Raw genomic sequence first — 25,732 nt, 5'->3', positions numbered from 1 at the left:
AGGGGGAAAAAAAAAAAGGTTCAATGCCTGCCCCATCTAAGCTGAGGCCCACAACCTTGGTCAAGGACAGGTATCAGGTAGTGAGGGTGCAGGCACTGTGGACAGCAGAGGTCTCCCCATGCCTGCTGCAGGCCTCTACATCACCTGGGGGCTTTGTTAGGCATGGAATTGTCTCCCCTGCACAGTCACCCCAGGGGACTGTGTGCCAAGCCTGGGCAGGTCTGGGAGCCTGGGGTCTGGCGCAGGTGACCCCCTAAAGGAACATGGACAGCCCTTCTGAGTGCCACCTGCATTCACACTGAGCCCATCTGCAAGGAGAAATCATTGATTTTGAGCCAACACCTGTCTCCCCCGGGACCCCTGACAAGCCCTAGGTACTAGGTGAGCTCAGTTCGGGAGGTGGAGAGCCCAATCCAGCCACTCTTGGCTCAGCTGGTGAGGGCCTGTGACAAAGACACAGGCTTAGGTTCTCAGGGCACTGCGGGGAGCGTCGTGGTCAGCCAGGCCTCCCCTGTGCCTTTTACTGCCAGGCAAAAACTGTTCTTTAAGATAGAAAACGATGGATATGATTACGGTATCTTTAATCAGTGTTGCATTTTTTTTTTTTTTTTTTTTTTTGAGACGGAGTCTCGCTCTGTCGCCCAGGCTGGAGTGCAGTGGCCGGCTCTCAGCTCACTGCAAGCTCCGCCTCTCGGGTTCACGCCATTCTCCGGCCTCAGCCTCCCGAGTAGCTGGGACTACAGGCGCCCGCCACCTCGCCCGGCTAGTTTTTTGTATTTCTTAATAGAGACAGGGTTTCACCGTGTTATCCAGGATGGTTTCGATCTCCTGACCTCGTGATCCGCCCGTCTCGGCCTCCCAAAGTGCTGGGATTACAGGCTTGAGCCACCGCGCCCGGCCCAGTGTTGCATTTTTATGCCCTGTGCCCCGACTGTTAATCTAGGGGGTATTCCTGATCCAAGCATTGGGTCAAGAGTTAAAAAATACGACTTCAAAACAGAGATCCTCATGAAGCGGACATGTCCGGCCTTTATTAGATAAAGCCACTGGGCCCATCTGACCAGGCAAGCTCAGCTGTAAATAAGCTCGCCAATTAGAGGAAGGGCCCTCAACAGAGCATGACCCTGCAAGCCCAGGGACTCTGATGTGCCATTGGGGTTGCTCCCCATGGGCATCTCAACTAGGTAGGTAAGGGGTTGGGATCCCTGCAGGACCACCCCCTAGTCTGGGGGTGTCCCCCTTCCTTTCCCACCACATTGTGATGTTTCATTTGCAGCTCAGTGGACATCCAGGGGGTCCCCCAAGCCTGCAGGTCCCTGGGCCAAGGCAGTGGCCTCATCCCCCTGAAAATGCAGGTCGGGTGGTTTCAACAAAACCTGCGCTCATCTTGCCCTCAGCACCTTCTCCAGCCCCGCCAAGCCCAGGAGCTCTGACGATGACACTGACACAGGGATCACTAACTGGAAGAGCAGTGAACAGGAGCTGGGGGCTCTTGTGGGCCATCCGAGCTGAGGACAGCTGGCTGCACCTCCGAGGCCACAGGCACCCCTGCCCACCCCTGTGCCTGCAGGGAATGTGCAGAATCTGCCAGTGAGAGGCCAGGCCCCGCAGGCAGCCATGGCTGTTACAGGAAGTAGATGCAGCCTCACCCCAGCCTGCCGTCTGCCCACAGCCAGGACCCCGCAGGCAGCGGCACCCGCGCAGCTTTGGGAAAGAACACTTGGCCTCCCAAAGGGTTCCACCGCCCCCGGGGTCCACTACAGCCACCAACCCTGGGGTCTTCCCATCACTTCAGACACTGAGCAGAACCGAGAGGGTTAGTGAGCTGCAGGTAGGGCTGAGACAGGGCCCCAGGTTCCAGCCCAGGATAGCAGGGATCCATGACTGGCACTGCCCACGGGACCAGGCGTGGGCAGAGCAGCCTTCTCAGCAGCAGGGCCCAGCAGCTGAGCTTCTGCCACACAGCACCCTGTGCTAGCATACCCCATGCTAGGGAGATGCTTTTTAAGCCCTCTTTAGGGGGTGTTCCCCGCCTAGTAAATGCCAGCAGGCAGATCCACTCTTGGTAGGCTTCTGGTGTCCCCACCAGCTTGCACCTGGTTTTTTTTTTTTTTTTTTTTTTTTTGAGACGGAATCTCGCTATCTCCCAGGCTGGAGTGCAGTCACCGGTGTAATCTCGGCTCACTGCAACCTCTGCCTCCTGGCTTCAAGCATTTCTCCTGCCTCGGCCTCCCGAGTAGCTGGGGTTACAGGCGCCCGCCACCACGCCCGGCTAATTTTTGTATTTTCAGCAGAGATGGGGGTTTTCACCACGTTGGCCAGGCTAGTCTTGAACTCCCGACCTCAGGGCATCTACCCGCCTCAGCCTCCCAAAGTGCTGGGATTACAGGCGGGAGCCACTGCGCCCGGCCTCTTTTTTCTTATAGCAAAAATTAGTGCTGCCTTATTTACAGAAAGTGACCATCCAGGTACTGGGGGACAGGCCAGAGCCACCCCGATGAGAGGAGCGGGCCTGCCAGCACCGATGCCAGCGTCCTGGGATCCGGGCCAACAAAAGGGCTGAGATGGGAAGAAAGGTTGGAGATGAAAACCTCGCCAAAGAGGCAGCGGCAATGAGTAGCTGGGCTGAGGGGCAGCACCAGGAGCTGCCCAGGCTGCAGACAAGGCCCAGGTGTGCAGCCCTCGCTGGCACTGCGACCAGTGAAGTCAGCTCCTCCTCAGGGCCTTGGAGGCCGGCCTGGCAGAGCAGAGGTGGTGTCCCCGCCTTGGGTGCCTGAGCCCCTGGAAGGTGCTGGCCCAAATGTCTCAGGCTTTTTGCAGCCCATCCCCAGCAGTTCAGGCCAGAGGCTCTTCCTGTAGGTGGGGGTGGCCTGATGGGCTCGGCAGGCATGCCTGGAGCTGCTGCTTCTGTTTCTTCTTCCCAAAACTTCCACACCCTCGCTGAGCTCTCAGATTTTGAGATATAGATATATACATATATATGTATATATTCCTTGACTTGGGGACAGGTCCAAGGAACTGCTTGTTCTTGGACCTGTATAGAAGTCACTTTTGGGGGACATTCCCTGCAGTTGCCCCACTGACAAGCTGGTGCACAGCCCTTCCCTTCCCTGTGCAAGCCTCCAGGCTACCCCTGCACTCCGTAACTCCGGGTTTTGAAGGTTCCCACTGCTAGGAGGACACTGGAGGCAGGTGGGGATGAGGGGCCAACACCTGGAGGCAAGCAGGCCAGCTCCCTGCCTCTCACACCAGCTCAGGCAGCATCTCTGCAAAGTCATTTCCCACCCTACCTGGGGAGGCATGGGCATCCCTGGCCCCAGTAAAACCAGGACTCTAGGTCTAGACCTGGCTGGAGCAGAACAGAACCAGGGTTGGACAGGCCCTGGGACCCTTTACTCCTTTCAAACTAGGCCTCCCAGGAGCAGCTTGTCAGCCACATCCTTGGCAGTCTGGGGAGAGGCAGAAAAGTCTGAGGGTGGGGAGAAGAGCCCACAGAGGGTGGCACTGCATATTGACCTGGGGGCTGTCAGTGCCAGGGCCTGCTTCCAGGTATGTCACGTGGCTCCGGACCCTGGGACTGGAAAAAATGGTCTGTGGCTGATGAGGAAGCCGGGGAAACTCTCCCGCCATTGGCCAAGTCACTAGGGTGCAAATCCAGGCAGCTGCCAAATCCATGGAGTAAGAGATCTGTTCAGACCGGAGTTTTCTTAGGGAAAACTAAAAATCCAAGGAAACCGAACTCCACATCTCCCCGTTGCACCCGGAACCTATGGAAACCCCAAATACGGGGCTCTATCCCTCCCCACTCCACAGTAATGCTCCAGTACTTCGGGCCTCTGACCTCCATAGCAACCACAGGGCGGCCCGAGACCAGCCCACCTGGCCCCTGTTCTCACGGCCCCTCTGAAGAGTATCTTTAAAAACAGATTTAATGTGTTTAAAAAAAAATAGAACCAAGTGGTGTGCTTTGCCACTGAGATGACTGCGCTGTGGCTCTGGGGCCACGTAGCACCAGGGCTCGACAGCAGACAGGAGTGTCGGCCCTCATCCAGTGCATTCGACTGGTACAGGGGCAGAGGCCCAGCCCCACAGGGGCCAGAGCGGGAACACAGTCACCTGTTCCGACAGGTGCTGTGCCTTGTATGCCCCGCATACGTGCCTGCCCTGAGAGGAGAATGGGCCGGGCCTCTTCCAGCTGGGCCCCCAGGAGACTGGGGTGCCAGTGAGGCAGGGCAACCTCTCACCAACAGAGCTCCTCCAAGCCAGGCTGGACTTGGATTCCTGGAACCCCCTGTACCCATGGGGTGGGCCACCCCGGGGGAGGGGAGATGGGAGACTGTGTGTGTCCCCTCCCTCCAAGTGCAGCAGGAGAAAGGTCACTGGGCTGGCCTGGTCACACACCGTCATATGGGCCTGCTGGGGTATGCCCGATGCCCCCCAGCCTCCGGGCCATGCTGATAAGTGAGCGCAGCTGCACCAGCCTCAGTGGCCCCACCTCTCTGGGGTCCTGGCTCTCCAGCCACCGCAGAGCTGTCTCTAGCCCGCGCACAGCCTCCCCGGCAGTGGGCACCGAGGTCCCTCCGTACTCGGTGGCCTCCTCCTCCTCCTCTCCTCCCCCAATGGCAGAAGGCAGGCTGGCTGGGGCCGGAGGGGCTGCAGGGGGCAGGGCTGGGCCCACCTCCTCCCGGCAGCCCTCGGGTGGACCCCCATCATCGTCCAGATGCAGCCACTCTGCAACCTCCTCGGGAGCCAGGCACTTGTAGGCCAGAGCCGCCAGGTGAGTGAGGTCGCTGAGCACCCTGCTGTGCTCAGCAGCTTCCTCAGCCTGAGCCGGCTGCCCAGCACTGTCCTCGCCCGGCCGGGGCTCGAAGGCGGCCCTCAGGCCCAGCAGCCAGCAGCGCTCAATGCTGCCCGCCTGCACCAGGTCCCAGGAGAGGCCGGCCAGGTAGAGCATGTCCTTGAGCATGAAGCTGCGCATGAAGTCCAGCGGGGAGCCGCTGGCGCAGGACACAGCCAACCGTAGCAGCTCGCGCTTGTACAGCTGCTTGAAGGCGGCCACCACGCCCTGCTCCAGCGGTGCGGGAATGTGTGCCCGGCTGCTGCCTTTGGACAGGAACAGCACCCGCACAGCGCCATCCGGTGTCTGCAGCTCCTCCGGAGGGCCGAGGGGCTCCGGCCTGCACCGCACGGGGGCATCCTCGCTGTCCTCCAGGGCGGGCATACTGGCAGCTGGGCTTGGGCAGGGCGGGTGGGCCACCAGCAGCACGGCCTTCTGCTGCAGGCAGCTTCGGCGCAGGTAGCGTTTGACGCCCGGGACAAATTCCTCAAAGAACCAGCCCCGCAGCAGCGGGCGGCTGAGCCAGGCGTCGGGGCTGTAGCGGTAGGAGGCCGGGAACTTGTCCTGGTTGTGGTGGCGCAGGCTGGGCGGGTCCGGCAGCCGCCCGATGACCAGCGGCTTCAGCTTGTGGCTGCCGGTCAGGTTGGCGGCCAGCAGCACCGTTACGCGGTCGCCCCGCCATCGCCGGCCGCAGCCCCTTGCTCCAGGGTCCCCTGCACCCGGGGGCGCAGCCTGCTCCGGAAGCAGCTTCCAGTAGAGGCCGGTGACGTTGGCGTTGTAGATCTGCTCGTCGCCGTAGCCGCCCTCGGCGGGGGGCGGCGGGGCCGGGGCGCGGTCGGGCAGGGGGCCGGCGCCGGAGGGCAGCGTGGGCTCCTCCTTGACTGGCGGGCCGGGCGCGGGGCCCGGGGCGAGGGGCCCGGCCTCGCCGTAGAAGCGCTGGCTGGAGATGCCGTGGCGCTTCTGCCAGCGCCAGAACCAGCCGTGGCTGGCCTTGAAGGTGCACTCGGGCCCGTAGATCTGGCGCGCAAAGGCCTCGGCCTGCGCCTGGATGAGCGGCCCAGACAGCGGCACCCCGTGCTGGCGCAGTGCCAGGAACCAGGCGTACACGGCGCGGTCGATCTCCTCCTCGTTGGCCAGCCGCATCTTCTTGCGCTGAGTGCCCACCTCGCCGCCCAGCTGCTCCAGGAACCAGCGCAGCTTGGGCTCGTCCTTGAGCCAGCCGCGCAGCGTCCCACCCGGCACGCCGAAGTCGCGGCACACACTGGCCTGCCGCTCGCCGCCCTTGACGCGCTCGATGGCCTGCAGCTTGTCCTTGATGGAGTAGGCCTTGCGGAAGGCCATCTTCACGGCCACGCGGGGCCGCGGCCCGGGCGCGGGGGGCGGCGGCCGTGCAGCGGGGACGGGGGCCGGGGCGGGCGCAGAGGGCCCGGGCGGGGGACGGCGGCCGCGGTGCGGGACCGGGCCGGCCGGGGGACCCGCAGGGTACATGGCGGCGGCGGCGGCGAGACCGGCGCCGCGGGTCGCGGGAGCCACACGCCCAGCCGCTCGGGGCGGGGCACTCGGGGGCGGGGCGACGCGGGTCCCTCCCCTTTGTCCCGCAGCTTGGCGGGCGCACGCGCGCTGACCCAGCCCGGCCCGGCCCCGCCCCGCGCCTGCGCGCTGGCCGCCTCGTGCGCCACTCGGCGCGTGCCGGCCTCCGGCCCCGCCCCACCGGCGACACCACTGGCCTCGAGACGCAGGGGGGCGCGCGCGCAGCCGCCCGTTCCCGGCATTTGTGCAGACTCCTCCGCTGAAGAGCGGCCTCCGCAGTCGTCTCCAACGGAATTCTGCCTTTGAAGTGTCGGGGCGCAGCGCGTCTAGGGCCCCGGCGGCCAGGCGGAGCGTGTGCAGGGGCCGCGTCCCCCCCTGGGCCCCCGGCCCGCGGCTCTTGGTAGAGCCCAGTGCTTCATTTCCCGTGCGCGGCCTGGCCGGCCCTCCCTTTCCTCAGGCATCCCGTGTCCGCCGATTCCTCCTCCCTGGTCGCCGCGTCCTTGGCTGGCGTGTGAGTACCGCTGCCCCTGCCGGAAGGAGTCGGGCGCGTCAGAGACGCCCGAGAGGCCGGGAGGGCGGGCGGCCCGGGCTGCACCAGAAGCTCGCGCCGTTAGGGACTGAGGCGCAAGTGCGCCAGCGCCGGCTTAGGGGACGTGGGCCAAGTACGGCTTTTGGGGCGAGCGCAGAGGGGCGGGGCGACCGAGGCCACGTGGCCGGCCTGGAGGGCGTCCGCGGGCCGGGGGTTCCGGGAGCACTGGCTCACGGCGCATCCCGGTCGTGGGAAGCCCCTCGGCCAGGCTGCTGGGGCCTAAGGCCTGTGTTTGCTGCCGTCTCCGTGGGAGACCAAACATCTGCCCCAGCTGTTCTCTGGCCTGCAGACCATCCACCACGTGTTTATTAAGCACCAGTTACTGCACGCATCAGCTGAGCACGGAGGGGATAAGCACGGACGCAACACTCTTGGAACTTAGACGCTAGTGAACACAGAAATGAATAAGCCTGAATTGTGACTGAGTCAAAATTTACGTCTCTTGATTTGGAGATAGGGTGGTCGGGCAGCCTCTGAAGGGGGCGGGGATGGTGTTGCTAAGTAGTAGTACTTTCAGAGGCTTTAAGTGGAAGGCAAAGGGGGCGGAGTGAGTTGGGGACCTGATGAGACATCAGGATTGGTTTCCAGGATGGAGGACTGCCTGGCAGCAAAAGAACTGTGTAGCTAAACCTGGGGTCGTCCTTGCCTGACAGGGCGGGGTGCTTCTTAAGTTGACACTGCCTGTGGCTCACCTCCCAGGGAGGCAGGCCAGGCCATCTCACCTGAGCAGCCTCCTTCTACAGCTCCGACCGTCCTGTCATCTGGACCCCATGAGCCTTAAGCAGCTGGCTCGCAGGCAGTTGGTTACTTCCGGAGCCCCTGTGTGTGCCCAGCCGTGTTCTGGGGGTGGGGGATGTACTCGGAAGGTGTGGAAGGAGCCCCCAAGTGTCCTCTGAGGAAGTGGACGCTCACCTTCGCCTTCTCACCAAATGTCTCCGGCCTAGCCAGGCTCCTAGACCTGCCCCTGTAGAGGCTTTCTGGGCGCAGTGCCAATCCTGTGAGACAGCAGCATCTCCCCTGGGCTGCTGCAGGGTTCACACGTGGTCAGTGCTGGCAGAGTGCGCGCCCAGCCAGCAGAGCCCCTGCTGCCTCCCGCCCTCTCTGGAGGACTAGGCCCTCTGGGCTTTGCTCCTGGGTTGCTGGGTGAACCTGCTGCAGGGTTTAGCACAGGTGGGCACACATGCTTGATGATGGACAAAGAGTATCGGGGCTGTGCCGTGCACTGGCATCAGCCTTCTGGGGGCTGAGGACAGGAAATGTGGCATTGAGCATTTGTGTGTCATCATCCCGTGCCAGTGTTGTGAGGTGACAGCAGCGTGTTGGAAGCTGGTGGCAGTGTGTTATGCTAAGTGCTGGTGTAGGAGCCTGTCACAGGGCTCCAGCTCTCCCGCCTTGCTGGCAGCCAAGGGTGCCGTGTGAGGTGTGGCGTGGGTCTTGTATTGTCAGGGGTTCCAGAAAGCCTGTGCAGTGCTGGAGCCACCCAGGAGGCACGGGGGCTGCACTGGGCAGGCAGGGTCGGCCAGAGTCCCGCAAGCAGGGCTGGACGTGGAGCTGACCTGCAGTGGCATTTCAGAACAGACATGGTTGGGGTGGGGCTTGGCCTGGGGCAGGGTGGCTTGGGTAGCTACAGTGAGCGCTCTGAGGTATGCAGGGCAGGCTGGTGTTTCCCAGTAGGGCTGGAATATCCAGGGGTCAGACAGGAAAGTGGCTGAGTGGAAATGTGGAGCTGTGGAGGTTTTTTTTTTTCTTACCTCTTGAAAAGACCAAAGGCGGCTGGGCGCGGTAGCTCATGCTTGTGATCCCAGCACTTTGGGAGGCCAAGGCGGGCAGATCACGAGGTCAGAAGATCGAGACCATCCTGGTCAGCATGGTAAAACCCCATCTCTACTAAAATCACAAAAATTAGGCCAGCCGTGTGGCTCATGCCTGTATTCCCAGCACTTTGGGAGGCCAAGGTGGGCAGATCACCTGACGTCAGGAGTTTGAGACCAGCCTGGCAAACATGGTAAATCTCTGTCTCTACTAAAAATATGAAAAAAAATTAGCTGGCCATGGTTGCACGTGCCTGTAGTCCCAGCTACTTGGGATGCTAAGGCAGGAGAATCACTTGAACTGGGGAGTTGGAGGTTGCAGTGAGCCAAGATCGCGCCACTGCACTCCAGCCTGGTGACAGAGCGAGACTCAATCTCAAAAAAAGAAAGACCAAAGGCCTCCACGCAGGAAGACATTGATCTGTCCTATGCGCTGCCCTGCTGTGCAGTGGCTCTGCCTAAAGACCCACTTCCTCAGGGGCTCTAGCCTCATTTTAAGGGCTAGTCGTTGCACCCTTTGGGCACTGAAAATACTGAAAGTTGTATCAGGCAGTGCCAGTCCACAGACTCCGGCCAGCCAGGTGGGCCAGAGAGAGGTGCTGCTGGGAGGGGTGGGCATGCACAGGCCGAGCCGGTGGCTGACCCCATCCCCTGCCCCCTCCCTGACTTCTCCCGGTGGAGGCTGGACAATCTGGGAGCGCATCCCCCGTCCACCTCCCTGACTTCTCCTGGTGGAGGCTGGACAATCTGGGAACCTGTCTGTGTGTGCCACTGTGATGGGGTGGCTTGGAGGGCAGGGCCTGGGAGCCAGTTTCTCCCAGAAAGCTTCCGTTTGCCCAGGTGTGTGGAGACCTCCAGGCTGCAAAGCACCTTGATGGCCACAGCTCTCCAGGACGTCCTCACCTTCCTCAGGGCCCTGCCCTCCTGACCTGGAGTCTTCTGGGTAGGAGCGTCCTTGCCGGGGCTGCTCCCAGGACAGGGACGGGGAGGCTGTGAGAGCCATGGCACTGCACTGGGTCTTGCTGGGTGCCACCTGTGTCACAGGCCCTGTTAGCTGGGTGGAGCCTTCCAGAGCCAGGACCCCACGGTACCCTCAAACTCTGGGCAGCTGCCAGAGGCTCGGGTGTTCGGCAGACACTGTCTGCTCCTCAGGGAAGAGCCTTGGTGGTGAGCCTGGCCTGCTTCCAGGAGCAGAGTGGGGATACTTGGGCCATTTCCCTCTGGGGCCTGACTCTGGCGTTTCCAAGACTGCTTCTCTGACAGCTGGCTGTCTCCCTGTGTTCTCTTTAGCAAGCTCCTCCCGAGCTTAGATAAACTGCAGGAGCGAAGGGGCTGACTGTTTGTAGGGATGCAGTTGAAAAAGTCGTTGCGTCTACTCCGGGCTCTCCTGCTGGAGGAGACAGGCTTGCATGTGCCTGTCGGCGCAAGCGTTGAAACTCAGACTTGATCTCTTAGGAGAGATGGTGCGTTCCGTCCGGCAGGTCCTCTCGTGCTTGGGAACACAGGAAGCGGGGAAATGAGGAGGTGGGCTTGGAGGTGTGGGGAGCTGTGCTGGCTGTCCTGGGAGGCTGTCTGCCCGCTGTCAGTGGCCAGCTCCCCAGGTGATGGGCCTGGCCTCCAGGTCTCCATCATGGCTCACTGTGGTGTCTCCTGAGGGCTTCCTATCTGCAGGGAAGCCCACCCAAGACCCCTCTTACTGGTCCTATGGGGCAGCTGCCTCCGTAGCATCCTCATCTACACCTGACTCCTGCAGGGTGCCCGGTTCCTCCCAGCAGGGTGCTCCCTGCTGCAGTGTGGGGTGCACAGAGGTGAGCAGGGCCCTGGGGCCAGAGCTCCGGTTGGTGAGGGAAGACAGATCCCAGCCAGGGCTCCTTGGATTGCTCAGCAGTAGGAGGTGGCCCCTCCTGCCCAGTCCCACCCAGGACACAGGCTGGTGGCTGGGCTTTCAGCTGTGCCCAGCTACCCTTCCCAGAGCTTGCAGAGTTTATGAGCTGGCTCTTGTGAGATGAGGAGCTGGACACCTAGTGTCTCCCGCTGAGGAGTAAACGGGGTAAAGGTCCTGTCCTTGTGTGCACACTGTGGGAGAGTGAGTCTGGGAGGCCTTTGCGGCTTGTGCTGGGGCCCTTGGGTGCCAGCCCTGTCTTGATGGTGGCTCCTGCTGAGAGAGGCCCTGCACCAATGCGGGCCCTGGGCTGCCTCCCCCTTAAGGGTCCTTGTCATCTTCTGGGCTCCTTCAGCCGACCAGACACAGGGGCAGTGCAGGGGAGGGGTTTGGGGAGCTCCTTGGCAGCTCCAGGGGATGCTTGTGGGTGTTGGCTTACCTTGTCTCAGGCTGCCTTGCTCAGGTGACGACAGGGTGGGTGGATTTGGGAAAGGTTGGCTCAGATAGTGGTCCCTGCTTGTCCCCCAGGGCCTGCCTGGGCTCCAGCTAACAGTAATCCCAAGAGCTCCCCTTTCAGGGGATGACGGAGTGATGCCGCCTCGAGCGTGTGGACTCAGCTGCCACCTGGGATTGTGGTGGTGGCGGGTCTGTCTGGCGCTCAGCTTCCGTCTCCATCAATGTCACCTCCACGCCACCTCGCCAAGCAGCTTCTGGAAAGGCCTTCTGCCGGCTCGGGCTGCCCTGCTGCTGTGTCTGACCCGGTTAGTCTTTCTGTCTGCCTCTAACCTTGCTGCTTTTCCTTCATGCTGTCCTAGGAGGCCAAAGCAAAGTAAGTACCCACCTGTCCTCATGCCCCATTCCCCTTCATTTGACCAGGGAACCCCCAGCCATCACTGTACCCAAGGGAACCCCAACACCACCTGTGCATGACCCAGCCTGCCCAGAGGGGCTGCGGTTTCCCATCTGTAAAGTGGAGGAATTGGGTTTTCTGGATGGGGCAGCAGCAGGTGGGCACCCTGTGTGGCCCTAAGCAGGGTCCTGGCCTGGGCTGGCAGGTCAGCACCCGACACGCTGCTCCCTGTGGGGAAGTGGTGGCAGTGCCAGGTCTCGGTAGGAGCCTGAGAAGTGGCTTCCCCTCGCTGAGTGGCAGCTTCTGCCCGGAGCCCCCAAGAACATAGTCTGAGGCCACCTTGGCCAGTAAAGTCTGGTAGGGCATTGGCACTGGGGGCCAGCTCAGTGGCACTGCTGATGGGACCTGCACTGCTCCGTGGGATCAGAGAGACTGGCAGGGGTCTACCGCACGATGTCACAATGCCCTGTCTCCTGGGCTGTTGCTCCCACCTCCAACCCCCAACCCCCAACCCCTGCCTCTGCCCATCAGCCTGGTCTTGGTAAGTGCTGCCCCAGCCTGGGGGAGGAGTGAGCAGGGGAGCCGAGGGGCTTCTTCATGGGCCCTGTGGCCTCCTGGCCCTGATTCCTTGTTGGTGCCGTTAGAACTCATGGCTGGGACTGAGGGATTCTGGCTACATGCCCAGAAAAAACTCCATGTTCCACTTAAGAGGCTTCAGAGTGCAGTGCAGGGGGCTTCCCAAAGGTCCTCCCCGCCTGGGTGGAGTGTAGACAGCTCAGCACCCCACTGGAGGCATTGGAACCTGCCTTGGTTTTGTTGAGTAAGGATGTTAGGAGAGGGGCGTAGACCCGTAGCCACTGGTGTGAAGGGTCTGTTCTTGACTGAAGGCTGCCTCCCTCTGGGTGAAGACCAGGCAGGTGGTCCCAGTCACAGCCACGTGCCCTGAGGCCACTGGGTCTGCCTTCAGGCTCCACTAGACACATCTGCGGAGGCAGCTGACTAGCAGCAGTGTCCGTGAGGGGCGGCTGCACGCCCCCTCTTGAGGGTGCTCCTAGGTGTTGGTTAGACCCAGGCGTTTCTGCTTTTGGGGAGCAGAGCCTGGAGTCGGGCATGGCTGGGGAGGAAGATACCGCAGGCCGAGCGCGGGCTGGGGCGCTGACCTGTATCCCAAGAGCAGATTTGCCCCTGGCCTTCTGGGTCTGTCCTTTCTGTAACACCACACTGGACACCTGGGAGCAGAGCATGCCCCCAGCAGGATCCCACATGGCTGCTGGAGCACTGGGGCAGCAGACGACTGAGGTTGCCCAGAGCTTGAGGGAGCACCTCATCCAGGGAGGAGGCTGAGGCTCCCAGGCCTCATTGGGGGTAGCAAGTGGGGGTGGAGCCTCACAACCTGCCTCCCACCAAGATGGTCCCTCTTACATCACACAGAACCCAACCTGAGAGGGGACCCTGATGTCCTGGGACTGTGAGATCCCCATGATGCCCCTTTAGCTTGGATGGACCCAAAGATATGGACTCCAGTTGGGAAGCCACGGCGGCTGATAGAGAGCCCAGAGCCGTCTCAGTGCTCCAGGCGCTTGGCCCCTTTCTACACACTGGTCACCAGCATCCTCCCTGGCGAGTCCCGTTGATGTGACCCTTCACGAGTGGGCACTCCACCCTCTGCGCAGTCACCTGGCCCCCTCCCGGGGAGGACAGTCAGGCCCACAGAGAGGCTCCCTCTTTTTTTTTTTTTTTTTTTTGGAGACGAGTTTTCTGGAGTGCAGTGGCGAACTCTGCTCACTGCAAGCTCCGCCTCCCGGCTTCACGCCATTCTCCTGCCTCAGCCTCCGAGTAGCTGGGACTACAGGCTCCCACCACCACGCCCGGCTAGTTTGTTTTGTGTGTGTGTGTGTGTTTAGTAGAGACAGGGTTTCAACGTGTTAGCCAGGATGGTCTCAATCTCCAGACCTTGTGATCCATCCGCCTAGGCTTCCCAAAGTGTTGGGATTACAGGGGTGAGCCACCGCACCCGGCTGAGGCTCCCTCTTTTCTAAGACCTTTGAGTGTGCTCTGGGTGTGGTACTGGTGTGGCCAGGACAGCCACAGAGGCCATTCTGTAGGATGGGAACACCAGCCACCACAGTGGGGTGGCCAAGCCTGTCCTATGCAAAAATGCAGAGAAAGCCAGTTAGCCAGTTAAAGCCTACTTCAGATAAATGATGAAAAAATTTTTTTTTTTTTTTTTTTTTTTTTTTTGAGACGGAGTCTCGCTCCGTAGCCCAGGCTGGAGTGCAGTGGCCGGATCTCAGCTCACTGCAAGCTCCGCCTCCCGGGTTCACGCCATTCTCCGGCCTCAGCCTCCCAGGTAGCTGGGACTACAGGCGCCCACCACCTCGCCCGGCTAGTTTTTTGTATTTCTTAGTAGAGACGGGGTTTCACCGTGTTATCCAGGATGGTCTCGATCTCCTGACCTCGTGATCCACCCGTCTCGGCCTCCCAAAGTGCTGGGATTACAGGCTTGAGCCACCGCGCCCAGCCGAAAAATTTTATAGTATGAGTATGTCTCAGATATTTCATGGGCCATACGTTCACTTTAAAAAGGTATGTATTGTTCATGTATTGGGAGGCACTTGGCCTCCCAAAGTGCTGCGATTACAGGCATGAGCCACTGCACCCGGCCTGTTTTCTCTTTACAACACAGCATCCCCCACATGGGCTTGACTTTCAAGTCCTTGAATGTCATCTCATGAAAGCCCCACTGGGGAGCATCCTCAGCCCCTGCCCTGGGAGGGCAGCCACGGGGAGGGTGGGCACGGGGCCACGGCCACCCGCAGTGTTGCAACTCTGCCCTCTGCTTGCTTTTTATCGCTGTGTCCGGAAGATGAGGAGCGGGAAGGCCTCCTGCACCCTGGAGACCGTGTGGGAAGACAAGCACAAGTATGAGGAGGCCGAGCGGCGCTTCTACGAGCACGAGGCCATGCAGGCGGCCGCCTCCGCCCAGCAGCTGCCAGCCGAGGGGCCAGCTATGAATGGGCCCGGCCAGGACGACCCTGAGGACACTGATGAGGCAGAGGCCCCTGACGGCAGCAGCAGGAGTGATCCCAGGAAGAGCCAGGACGGCAGGAAGCCCCTGCAGAAAAAGAGAAAGCGCTCCCCCAAGAGTGGGCTCGGCCCGGCGGCCCCGGCCCTCCTGGGGCTCTCGGCTGAACCCGTGTGGCTGGACAAGAGTGGTCTCGGCCCGGCGGCCCCGGCCCTCCTGGGGCTCTCGGCCGAACGCGTGTGGCTGGACAAGTCACTTTTCGACCAGGCAGAGAGTTCCTACCGCCAGAAGCTGGCAGACGTGGCTGCCCAGGCAGCCCAGCCTCCTGCCTTGGCCCCTTGGGGTCCCTGCACCCATGGAAGCCAGGTGGCCTGCCACCACGTGACCTGGGGGACCTGGGTCAACAAGTCCTCCTTCGACCAGGCTGAGCGGGCCTTTGTGGAGTGGTCTCAGTCCCTGTTGCTGGCTCCCGAGGGTGGCCACAGGCAGGGGACTCCTGACACGGGCCAGCAGGCGGCCATCCCCAACCCGGCCCACCAGCCCAGCCCACCGGTCAATGGCCAGCCCCCACTGGGCAGCCTGCAGGCACTGGTCCGGGAGGTGTGGCTGGAGAAGCCCCGGTATGATGCAGCCGAGAGGGGCTTCTACGAGGCCCTGTTTGACGGCCATCCCCCGGGGAAGGTGCGCCTGCAAGAGCGAGCTGGCCTGGCCGAGGGTGCCCGGAGGGGCCGCAGAGACCGGCGGGGCCGCCACGTCTTAGGGAACAAGCGGGCTGGGCCGCGGTGGGCCGACGGGGAGGCCCCCTCTGCCTTGCCCTACTGTTACTTCCTGCAGAAGGATGCAGAGGCCCCCTGGCTCAGCAAGCCTGCCTACGACAGCGCTGAGTGCCGCCACCATGTTGCCGAGGCCCTGCGCATGGCCTGGTGCCTCGAAGCTGCCTCCCTGTCTCACCGACCCGGTCCTCGGTCTGGCCTGTCCGTGTCCAGCCTGAGACCCAAGTAGGAGAAACGTGCTGGGTGGGCACCCAGCCTGGGCTGTGGGCACAGGGACAGCCGTCCCAGGCTGGGGCTCCTCCAGCTTCCTCCCTGCCCACCTGGGGTGGGGGCTCCCCGAGACCTTGGGCCCAGCTGAGTTGAATGCAGCAGCAGGCTGAGTAAAGGTGGTGCTGTGCTTGGGCAGTGTGGGTTCCAGGGACACTGCTTGGGGTTACAAAGTTCTGGGCTGTCTGGATGGGGGCGGGGAAGGGGTCAACACAAGGCAGAATCTCTGCCTCGCCCAGGGTCCCTCTTGGGCTGGGAAGCTCCCCGAGTCCCCTGTGGCTGTCACATGCCAGGGCTGAGAAGACAAGGCTACCCATAGGAGCAGGAAGCATTGAAGCTGGTTTCTGGCCCTAGCGCTCCCCTATGATGAGACGTGGGAGCCAGTGTGTCCCTGCCTGCCCGTCCTGGGCACCCCCAGCTTTCCTTGTCACCTGAAACTAACTCTGAGGGAAGGTGGTGGCATCTCAGATGCATGGGCATGTGGCTGGTCAGGTGGCCCCCATCCCAGGGTGCCCGGTCTGTGTGACCTCCCTCTGGGTGCTGGGGGCTTGCTCCAGGGTGCAGGTGCAACCCCAGCAGCGGTCTCTGGGGCCAGGCAGGTGGGTAGGCAATTGGACGTGGAAGGGAATACGGAGGGCATGGAAGTGGCGAGGCTGGCCTGCTGGCGAGGGCGCCCTGGTGGTGGGGCGGGCTGAGTCAGGGAAGGACTCTGAAGGCCCCGGCCGAGTGTCCCAAGCTGCTGCCTAAGCCCCCAAGGAAGTGGTGCCAACCTTGGACCCCCAGGGGTCTGGATTTGCTGGTTGACAAGATCGCCTGAAGGCGGGACCCCATGGGGGAGTGCTGACCTCCTGCCCTTCCACCTGCCCTGGTATTCACGGTGGCCCGGTCCCTCCTCGCCGGGAGAGTGTCCTGGGTGAGGGACGCGGAGGAGGCTCACAGACTCCAGCCCTTTGTTACCGAGAGGACACTTGACGAGGTCCAGCGATGGTCCGGAGTCCACACACAGACGGGCGGCAGAGCAGGATGGGGACAGTTCTGATGTACTTGGTTGGACAGTAGGAGGGTCTTGGCCAGTCCAGGGTGGAAGGCAGCAAACTCCATAAAGAACCAGAGGGTCTGGGCCCCGGCCACAGAGTCGTCTGCCCAGCTCCTCTGCTGCCGGCCATGGGAGGAGCACGAGGTGGGGCTGTGTGCCAGTAAAACCACGGGCTGGATTTACCTGTGGGCCATAGTCCCTGTCTAGGGCACCCATTCTCGACCTTCTTGCTCTCAGGACCCCAAACAGCTTTCATTGTACCTATTGATTTTTACCACATTAGCAATTAAAACCGAGAAATGGGCCGGGCGCGGTGGCTCACGCCTGTAATCCCAGCACTTTGGGAGGCTGAGGCGGGTGGATCACCTGATGTCAGGAGTTCAAGACCAGCCTGGCCAACATGGTGAAACCCCTTCTCTACTAAAAATATAAAAAATTAGCCAAGCACAGTGGTGCACACTTGTAGTCCCAGTTACTCGGGAGGCTGAGGCAGGAAAATCACTTGAACCCAGGAGGCGGAGGTTGCGGTGAGCTATCGCACCACTGATTCCAGCCTGGGCAACAGAGTGAGACTCCCGCTCAAAAAAAAAAAAAGAAATGCTAAGTGTAATTATTTGTTGAAGAAGAAACTCGTTACATATTACTAACTTTTTTTTTATGAGAAATACTTTTCCCATAACCAAAAAATTCAGTGAGCAGAATGGCCTTGCTTGAGATTTTTGCAAATCTCTTGGGTGTCTGGCTTAGTGGGAGGCAGCTGGGCTCTTGTACCTGCCTCCGCACTCCAGCTGTTTGACATAAACCCAGCTTCATGTGAGTGAAAGGGTAGGGCCTTGGGACCCCCAGAGGTTCTTGGACCACACTTTGAGAACCCCTCGTCTGGAAGACAGGCCTGGGGACGCCATGTGGGGTGAGGGCTTACAGGCTTGGTGTCGCTTTGTGGAGAACCACTGGTGTTTGAAGTGGGTGTCAGCCCTGCCGCACCCTGGTGCTTCTGAGCTGTTCTGACGGGGGTCTCTGTGGGGAAGGGTGAGGCCAGGGCTGTCTCAACCCCACTTCCCAGCCATGTTGACTTGGCCTCTTTCCCCTCCCAGCAGAAAAATGGCTACAAACTTCCTAGTACATGAGAAGATCTGGTTTGACAAGTTCAAATATGACGATGCAGAAAGGAGATTCTACGAGCAGATGAACGGGCCTGTGGCCGGTGCCTCCCGCCAGGTGAGGGCTGCATGTGGGGTGGCTGGGTGGCTCTGCTGCCCGACAGGAGTGGCTGGGGCACACGAGGAGGGTTCAGCCAGGTTAGGAGGGCAGAGGCACCCTGGCCCAGTGGCTCTGCTGTGGGTGCTGGGCGTGGGGTCTTGGGGCAGGTGGCCTTGGCCAGGCCCCCGGGGCTGGGTCTGCTCAGGGCCCTCCTGCTGGTGCCTGTGCAGGTGGCATGGGGCCAGGCCTGGCACTCGTTCCCCGCAGACATGGGCGCCTGTGCCTGTCATCACAGCCTCAGGCACCTCCCACTTTTCTGGCCCGCTGAGCTCTCGTTCTGTGCAATACTTTCTTGCTGTCTCTATGTGAGGGTTCATGGGATTTTTTGGTTTGTTTTTTAATTAAATTCTTTTTTAATTAAAAAAAAAAAAAAAAGACTGGTTCTTTCTGCACTGTCTGCAGGAGAATGGCGCCAGCGTGATCCTTCGTGACATTGCGAGAGCCAGAGAGAACATCCAGAAATCCCTGGCCGGAGTGAGTACCCGCGGCCCACGGACCCGCGGGCTCCTGCTCGGCCAAGTAGCATGTCTCATTTTTCCCGATGCTGCTGGTGGTTTGGCTTCACAGCAGTCAGGGCGGAGTGCACAGCGCTGTGCTCCTGGGGCGTGTGGCTCTGTGGCCTCCAGGCCCGGACTGCCATGGACAGTGTTCTTACTCTCGCGTCCCTTCTGTGCTTACCTCTTGTCTGCCTGCTGGCGGTCACACTGGCCGTTCCTGCGGGGCCGGCTGGGAGCTGAGTGGTGCCATTCGCAGGGTGTACTGTGGGCGCCTGCTGTGAGGGCCTGTGCTTCCCTGCTTGCTCCCCGTGGCAGGACTGTGTGTCTGCCGGGGCTTCCTGCGTTCCCTCTTAGATCTTGCCTCACTGGGGAGAGAAGTAGTGGTTCTGCAAGGTGCGAGGCATTCCGAGCCTAGAGTTGGCACCATCTTGAGTTGGAGACCCAGAGAGGAGCCCTGTAGCCCTGCTTGGCCTCCAGGCCCCGGGCTGAGATCAGGAGTTGGAGGCAGTGGCTGCAGCCTGCCAGGCTGGTTGGGGAAGGGTTGTCCTCTGGGAGGTGGCAGCCCTGGTATTCCCAAGGAGTTGGGGCTGCGTTCTCCCTGGGATGGGATACTGTCCATCATGCCGGGTTTCCAGGCCAGAAGTCTGAAATGTGTCTCACGAGGCTGACCCCAGTGTCAGCAAGGTTGCCATCCTTCCCAAGGCTCAGGAGGAATCTGTTCCTTTGCCTCTCCCAGATTCCAGTGGATGCCCACATTGCTTGTTTCGAGGTGGCCAGCAGGCAACCTCGTCACCCCCGCCTCCACTTGCATCTCACGCCTCTCTCCGAGCCTCCTTCCTCCCTCTGTCACTTACATGGTTATTGTGTTTGCTTTGGGCCCGCCAGGATCCCAGGTCCAGGATGTTCCCCACCTCAAAATCCTGAGTTTAATCATATTTGCTGATTCTTCTTTTTGCCACGTCAGGTAGTGGATTTGCAGGCTCTGGGGGTTGGGACGTGGGCGTCGGAGATTCTCATTGCCTCATTCGTAAGGTGTATTGCTCCCCACCAACATCTGCAGAAGCCTGGGTCCCCCACAGTGTCCCTCCAAAGTCCAGAATCCCATCCAATCAGGCATGGGGGATTGCGTGGTCCATCCTGAAGCAAAATTCCTCTCCATCTGTGGACCAGTGAAACTGGAAAACAAATTATCTGTTCCCAAAATACAATTGTGGGACAGGCATTCCCTTTAAAAATGGGAAAAAGAAGAAGGAAACAACAGGGTGTCACTAGTCCCCGGCAGTCACAGTCCAACCCGTGGGTCGCATGAGGTTTGAAGGGCGCACTCCTGTGTGGCCCATGGTCCCCCCCACTGTCATTTGTTAACATCCCTATTCTGGCCGGGCGCGGTGGCTCAAGCCTGTAATCCTAGCACTTTGGGAGGCCGAGACGGGCGGATCACGAGGTCAGGAGATCGAGACCATCCTGGCTAACACAGTGAAACCCCGTCTCTACTAAAAAATACAAAAAAAAAAACTAGCCGGGCGAGGTGGCGGGCGCCTGTAGTCCCAGCTACTCGGGAGGCTGAGGCAGGAGAATGGCGTGAACCCGGGAGGCGGAGCTTGCAGTGAGCCGAGATCCGGCCACTGCGCTCCAGCCTGGGCGACAGAGCAAGACTGTCTCAAAAAAAAAAAAAAAAAAAATCCCTATTCCTACCAACAGCATGTTCGTGGCGGTTTAGGTTTAGGTTGTTCTAGAAGATGATGTGCCCTGTTCCTCACCTTCTCTGAGTTTTCACTGAGGGGCTTAGCATCTGAATGCTGTCAACAGTGTGCTCAAGATAGGCTAGGGTTTTTCTTTTGGCAGGGGTGGGTGGGTTGTGGACAGAATCTTGCTCTGTCCACTTGGAGTGCAGTGGCATGATCCTGGCTCACTGCAGTCTCCGCCTCTGGGGTTCAAGCAATTCTCCTGCGTCAGCCTTCCAAGTAGCTGAGATTACAGGTGCCTGTCACCAAGCCCAGCTGATTTTTTTTTTTCTTTTTTTTTTTTTTTTTTTTTTTAGTAGAGACGGGGTTTCGCCAGGTTGACCAGGCTGGTCTTGAATTCCTGACCTTATGATCCGCCTGCCTCGGCCTTCCAGAGTGCTGGGATTACAGGCGTGAGCCGCCGCGCCCGGCCCAGTCTAGGGTTTTTGTGTCATGTTCCTCGGAGTTCTTCCCGCCTCACCACTGCCCAACTCCAAAGCCACCTCCATATTGTTAGGCATTCCAGCAGCACCCCACTTCCTGGGCCAAGGTCTGTGTTGGTTTCCACTTGATGTTGCTGTAACACTGTCACACTTCAGTGGCTTAAAACAGCACAAGTTCCTCACCTTACAGGTCCAGAGGCCAGAAGTCTGAGATCGTCTTATGGGGCAAAATCGAGGCTGTGGTCCTTCTGGTGTCTCTATGGGGAGAATCCGCTTCCTTGTCTCTTCTGGCTGCTGGAAGCTGCTCACAGTCCTTGGCCCGAGGCTCCTAAACAGCTGTCTCATCACTCAGCCTGCCTCTCCCTTTCCTCGCTCCTGCTGCCTCGTGTGGGCCCTTGTGATGACAGTGTCCCCGCCTGGGTGATCCAGCATCTTCTCTCCATCTTGAGATCCTCTTAATCATATCACATCTGCAGAATTGCTTTTGCCATGGGAGACTATATTTACAGGCTCTGGGGACTTGTATGTGGACATCTTTGTGGGGGCCATGATTCTGTCCGCCACAGTCACAGCCAGCTAGGGGTGTGCTGGCTCCCGAGCCATAAGCTGGGCATCCCTGGGTGGGTGGGCCCAGGAAGGGCTGCCACTCCTGTCTACCAGGTGGGTGCTTCTTCGTGCCTTGCGTTCTGTCCAGATCCCAACCCAGCACCCCTAGCTTGCCCAGGCACCTGACCAGGTCCAGGCTAGGCAGACACGAGATAAAGGTACCACAGATTTTTGCACTCAAGTCAGGCATACTGCCCTCCAGTGCCCAGAAGGCAGTGGTTGGGGGCTTGGCCCTGGGGCTGCAGGAACTCTTCAGCCCTGGCTGTGTAGGGTCAACCCCGAAGTCATGGTCTCTGGGACAGGCAGGTATTCACACTATTAGGGCTTAGGGACTGGTTTGCTGCTATAACAAAGTTCCATAGACTAGGTGACTTAAACCACATGTGTTTTCTCACAGCTCTAGAGGCTGGAAGTCCATGATTGAGGTGGCAGCAGGGCTGGTTTCTCCTGAGGCCTCTCAGCATGTAGACAGTCTTCTCCACGTCCTCACACAGTCATCCCTCTGAGTGTTTGTGTGTCATGATGTCTTCTTATTAGACACCAGTCGGATTGCATTACCCCCCACCCCTCAGTGACAATTATCTCTGTAAAAGCCTTGTCTCCAAATAAGGTCACATTCTAAGATACTGGGGGATAAGACTCCAGCATGTGGATTTGGAAGGACATTATTCAGCCCATGGCAGGGGCCCAGTCTCATCTTGGATTTGGGGTGGGAACGCTCAGCAGACACTGGGGTTTCAGAACTGCAGGGTTTCTGGGAATGTGGTGCTGGCACAGGGTTTACTGGCATGGGTCTGGCTCTGAAGTATTTGCCTTTGGCATCCCCTAAGTCCCTGAGGGGCTCTCTGAGGCCCGCTCTGATTGCACTGGGTGACCTGAACCTGCCCCATTGAAGCTGTGCTCAGGGATTCTGATGCCTAGCGTCCCTAGTCCCCCCGAGTCAGCATCAAGGGAGGGGGCTGCCCCTCTGGCCTGAGTGCTGTGGGCTGTGGCCTAGTGGCCTAGGGAGGGCAGTGGTGAAACAGTCCCCACTGCTCATCATGCAGCTCGGGGCCAGTGCTGACTTAGTGCCTCTTCCAAAGGGGACCTTTTGCTTGTCCTTGGGCCTGCTATGTGGGGTGCGTGAGGCCTCAGGTGCCCTGGCCCTGCCACTCACGGATTCTGGCCTCCTCGGGACCCAGCCCCACCCCCTCAGGAGGTCTGCTGTGATTCTCCATGCCCCCTGACGCCCCACAGCCTGGCCCTCCCATGCTCCAGCTTCTGCCCCAGAGCTTGTCAGTTTCTGCCGGTGCCTTCCGCACCCCCACCACCATTCACGCGCCCCTGCCAGCCTGGCCTTTCCCTGCCCATTTCCTCCTGTGCCAGGTGGGCCTCCTGGGCCACAGTCTTGGCATTGTCCATGATCTGTGGGGCTTAGCTCCCATACTCCCCAGATACATAAACAAGCATTCCCCACAGCATGGTCCCAAGGACTGTGGCAGGAGGGCCCCAGGGCTGGTGCTGCACGTTGGGCAAAGGCCTGAGTGTGTCTGCACCTGCTGCAAGGAGCAGGCTTGTCTGCCCAGCTGCTGCAGGCCCCTCCTCACAGAGAGGGAGCCCCAGGGAGCTGCCAAGATGGGGTTGGCTGAGAGCGCCATGCAGCCAGGTACACGCTGTCCTTAGAGCCATCGTGTTGGTGGGTGGGCAGGCTAAATGGCCCATGCCTGCAGGTAGATGCATAAGGACTGGCTAGTGTTAAGGGCCAGGAGGCTAGGAGCCTGTCTGGGCCCCAGGGCATCAGTCTGAGCTATGGCGGAGTATGAGGTGGGCTTGGGGCCCTGGGTCACCTAGAGACTGGCTTGCTGAGTGAGATGGGCAGGCATGAGGCCCATGGAGACAAAAGCTCTGGGTGGCTGCTGTCCACATAGGTGGGCTCCTTCCTCCTGCCCCCACTAGCCCTCAGCTGCTCCCACCTCCCATTTCCAGTGCTGCCTGGTCCCCTGAGGCCTGCCCCAGGTTGTCCCTAGGACTGTGAGTCCTTCACCATCTCCCACCCAGCCTCTGAGCCTGACTGCTCAGCAGAATCCTGACGGGCAGCAGCAGCCATGGCCCAGCTCCCCACACCTTCAGTGTTTGGGGCACCAAGAGCTTCCTGTCCTGGACTTTGCCTGGCTGAGAATTTCACTGTGGTCTGTGGCGGCCACCATCTCCGAGGTCATATGTTTGAGCTGGGCATCAGCAGGGGGTGCCTCCTGCTCTCCCGAGCCAGAGTTTTCCTCCTCTGAGTTCCTGCAGTCCTGAGCATGGCAGGGGGACCTGGTGGAGCTGACTGGAGCCTCTGAGGGGACCCCAGGAGCAGGCTGGGCACTGAGCCCTCCCCTCCTCCTGCCTTGCAGACCTCAGGCCCCGGGGCCTCCAGCGGCCCCAGCGGAGACCACAGCGAGCTTGTCGTCCGGATCGCCAGTCTGGAAGTGGAGAACCAGAGCCTGCGTGGCGGTGAGGCCCCGGGCCAGTGGGTAGGGGCTGTCCCTGGCCCCTGCCATCTAACCGTGCTCCCCTTGCCCCCACAGTGGTACAGGAGCTGCAGCAGGCCATCTCCAAGCTGGAGGCCCGGCTGAACGTGCTGGAGAAGAGCTCGCCTGGCCACCGGGCCACGGCCCCACAGACCCAGGTGAGTGCTCTCCCCACGCCTGACACTGCAGGGACCACGTGGCCCTGCTGGCTTCCATGTCTTCATGTACACTGGCTCCAGCAGTGATGAGCTGGCAGCCAGAATACTGGAGTCCTCAGGTCCCCAGGAAGGTTTACAGTTAGGCCTGCACTAATCCCCTGGGCAGGTAGGGGCAGTTCTTGTCTTTCCTGGGGCCTGCATGTGGGGAACCACAGCAGGGGTGCACAGGGGCTGCCCTTGCTCCGGTCGAGGGAGGGAGGAGGGCCTAGGAGGTGGCCAGGCAGCTCTGGGCCCTGGTTGGGGCATCTCAGCCATGCCTTCTATCCCCTCCCCTGTGGCAGCACGTGTCTCCCATGCGCCAAGTGGAGCCCCCGGCCAAGAAGCCAGCCACACCAGCAGAGGATGACGAGGATGATGACATTGACCTGTTTGGCAGCGACAATGAGGAGGAGGACAAGGAGGCGGCACAGCTGCGGGAGGAGCGGCTGCGGCAGTACGCGGAGAAGAAGGCCAAGAAGCCTGCACTGGTGGCCAAGTCCTCCATCCTGCTGGATGTCAAGCCTGTGAGTGGGCAGGGTGGAGCTTCTGGGAGCCGGGCATTGCCCTGGTGCCTGCCCAGCTGGCTCAGCCTGTGACCCTCCCTCCCCTGCTCTCTCGGTTCTGGGGAGACTTTAACGCCAAGTTGAGAAGTCTTGGGATAAACACAAACTTGGAGACAGGAAGGTGTGAATTTGGATTTTCTGAGGGCCCTTTAAGGAAACAATTGTGCACACAGTGGGTAGGGGGTAGGGGGCACGCAGGTACTTCCTGGGTGTTCTGAGGGTGCCTGACCCCAGCTTTTCCTCCCCTTTCCCCACAGTGGGACGATGAGACGGACATGGCCCAGCTGGAGGCCTGTGTGCGATCTATCCAGCTGGACGGGCTGGTCTGGGGGGCCTCCAAGCTGGTGCCCGTGGGCTACGGTATCCGGAAGCTACAGATTCAGTGTGTGGTGGAGGACGACAAGGTGGGGACAGACTTGCTGGAGGAGGAGATCACCAAGTTTGAGGAGCACGTGAGTGGGCTGGCCGGGGAGAGGAGACTGGGGGCCCTGGCGCATGCCCTGTACTGGGGCAGTGGGGAGCAAGTCCCAGAGTGAACCCCCCTCAGAGGAGGCTCCTGGCTCCGAGTGGGCTCTAGGGGAACAGCCCTGACCATCACCCTCCACTTCTCCTCAGGTGCAGAGTGTCGATATCGCAGCTTTCAACAAGATCTGAAGCCTGAGTGTGTGCGCGCGCGTGCCTGAGGCCCTGCCACGATTAAAGACTGAGACCGGCCCTCTGGCTCCTGTCCTGGTCATTTCCTGCTCGTACCTGGCCTGTCTCCCTCCCTGTCTCAGCCCCGTCTCCGCCCTGCTGCTCCCACACAGTCATCTCAGCTGCTGCACCTTCTGTGGCCATGTGACCTTGCTCCCAGCAGACCTCTGCCTGTCCCTCCATCTCCTGGCCACTCCCTCCCAAAGCTCTGGCCCTCCGTCTTCTCCTTTCCATTGCAAAAGCAAGTCGAATTTGTAGCGGTTTAAAAAGCCAGAAACAGAAACTGTTAGCTCACTATCTGGAGAGCCCACCACCCTACCACTCTGCCTCCTGTTGGCACTGTCCCCATGGGAGCAAGCGTGCAAGCCTGGAACTGTCCAGGAAAGAGGTCCCAATGGCTCCCGGCCCTGCTGCCATGCCCTTTGTCATGTGCTGTCACAGCCCTCCCCTCACTTCATTCATTCCTGGAAGCCCTGCCCCCTTGCTCCAGGGACTGTGCCCCTCCCCTGATGTTCTGGGGTGGCCGGAGTGTGGCTGCCTGGGCTCTGTGGAGCTGTGCCTCAACATCCTGGCAGCCCCATGTGGTCAGCATGCATGGCCACGCTCCCTCCCCTGGACCACACATGTCTGCATTGGGGTGAAAAAGGATGGGGTGTA

General features: G+C 60.5%; 2 protein-coding genes and 1 long non-coding RNA gene across 18 annotated transcripts; 1 reads left to right on the top strand and 2 right to left on the bottom strand.

Annotated features, from left to right (window-relative positions):
• Positions 1–1,003: 1,003 nt before the first annotated feature.
• Positions 1,004–6,398, bottom strand: TIGD5 (tigger transposable element derived 5). Its single transcript, XM_005564254.4, has one exon. The coding sequence runs from the start codon at positions 6,323–6,325 to the stop codon at positions 4,394–4,396; it is 1,932 nt and encodes a 643-aa protein (XP_005564311.3). The 5' UTR covers positions 6,326–6,398; the 3' UTR covers positions 1,004–4,393.
• A 412-nt stretch (positions 6,399–6,810) lies between these two features.
• Positions 6,811–25,096, top strand: EEF1D (eukaryotic translation elongation factor 1 delta). 16 transcript variants are annotated; one of them, XM_073999667.1, is made up of 9 exons: positions 6,811–6,878; positions 14,366–15,522; positions 17,698–17,818; positions 18,263–18,334; positions 23,506–23,605; positions 23,680–23,780; positions 24,122–24,343; positions 24,640–24,834; positions 24,998–25,096. In XM_073999667.1, exons 2-9 carry the CDS (start codon positions 14,366–14,368, stop codon positions 25,034–25,036), a joined length of 2,007 nt encoding a protein of 668 aa, XP_073855768.1. In that variant the 5' UTR covers positions 6,811–6,878; the 3' UTR covers positions 25,037–25,096. The 16 variants fall into 16 exon arrangements, with proteins under 16 accessions (XP_073855768.1, XP_015310246.3, XP_015310248.1 ...); XM_015454760.3 differs by having other exon boundaries at positions 17,695–17,818; XM_065519762.2 differs by lacking the exon at positions 6,811–6,878 and adding an exon at positions 11,293–11,410.
• LOC141407475 (uncharacterized) lies at positions 9,132–13,299 on the bottom strand. The gene is made up of 2 exons (XR_012416762.1): positions 9,482–13,299; positions 9,132–9,425 (listed from the first exon to the last, which is right to left on the bottom strand). It is a non-coding gene; the product is annotated as an uncharacterized lncRNA (long non-coding RNA).
• Positions 25,097–25,732: the final 636 nt, after the last annotated feature.

The sequence above is a fragment of the Macaca fascicularis genome, chromosome 8, assembly GCF_037993035.2.
Source record: "Macaca fascicularis isolate 582-1 chromosome 8, T2T-MFA8v1.1".
In the NCBI taxonomy this organism is placed as follows: domain Eukaryota; kingdom Metazoa; phylum Chordata; class Mammalia; order Primates; family Cercopithecidae; genus Macaca; species Macaca fascicularis.
Note: the sequence above shows the minus strand (reverse complement) of the source record. Positions and strands in the feature narration are given on the sequence as shown.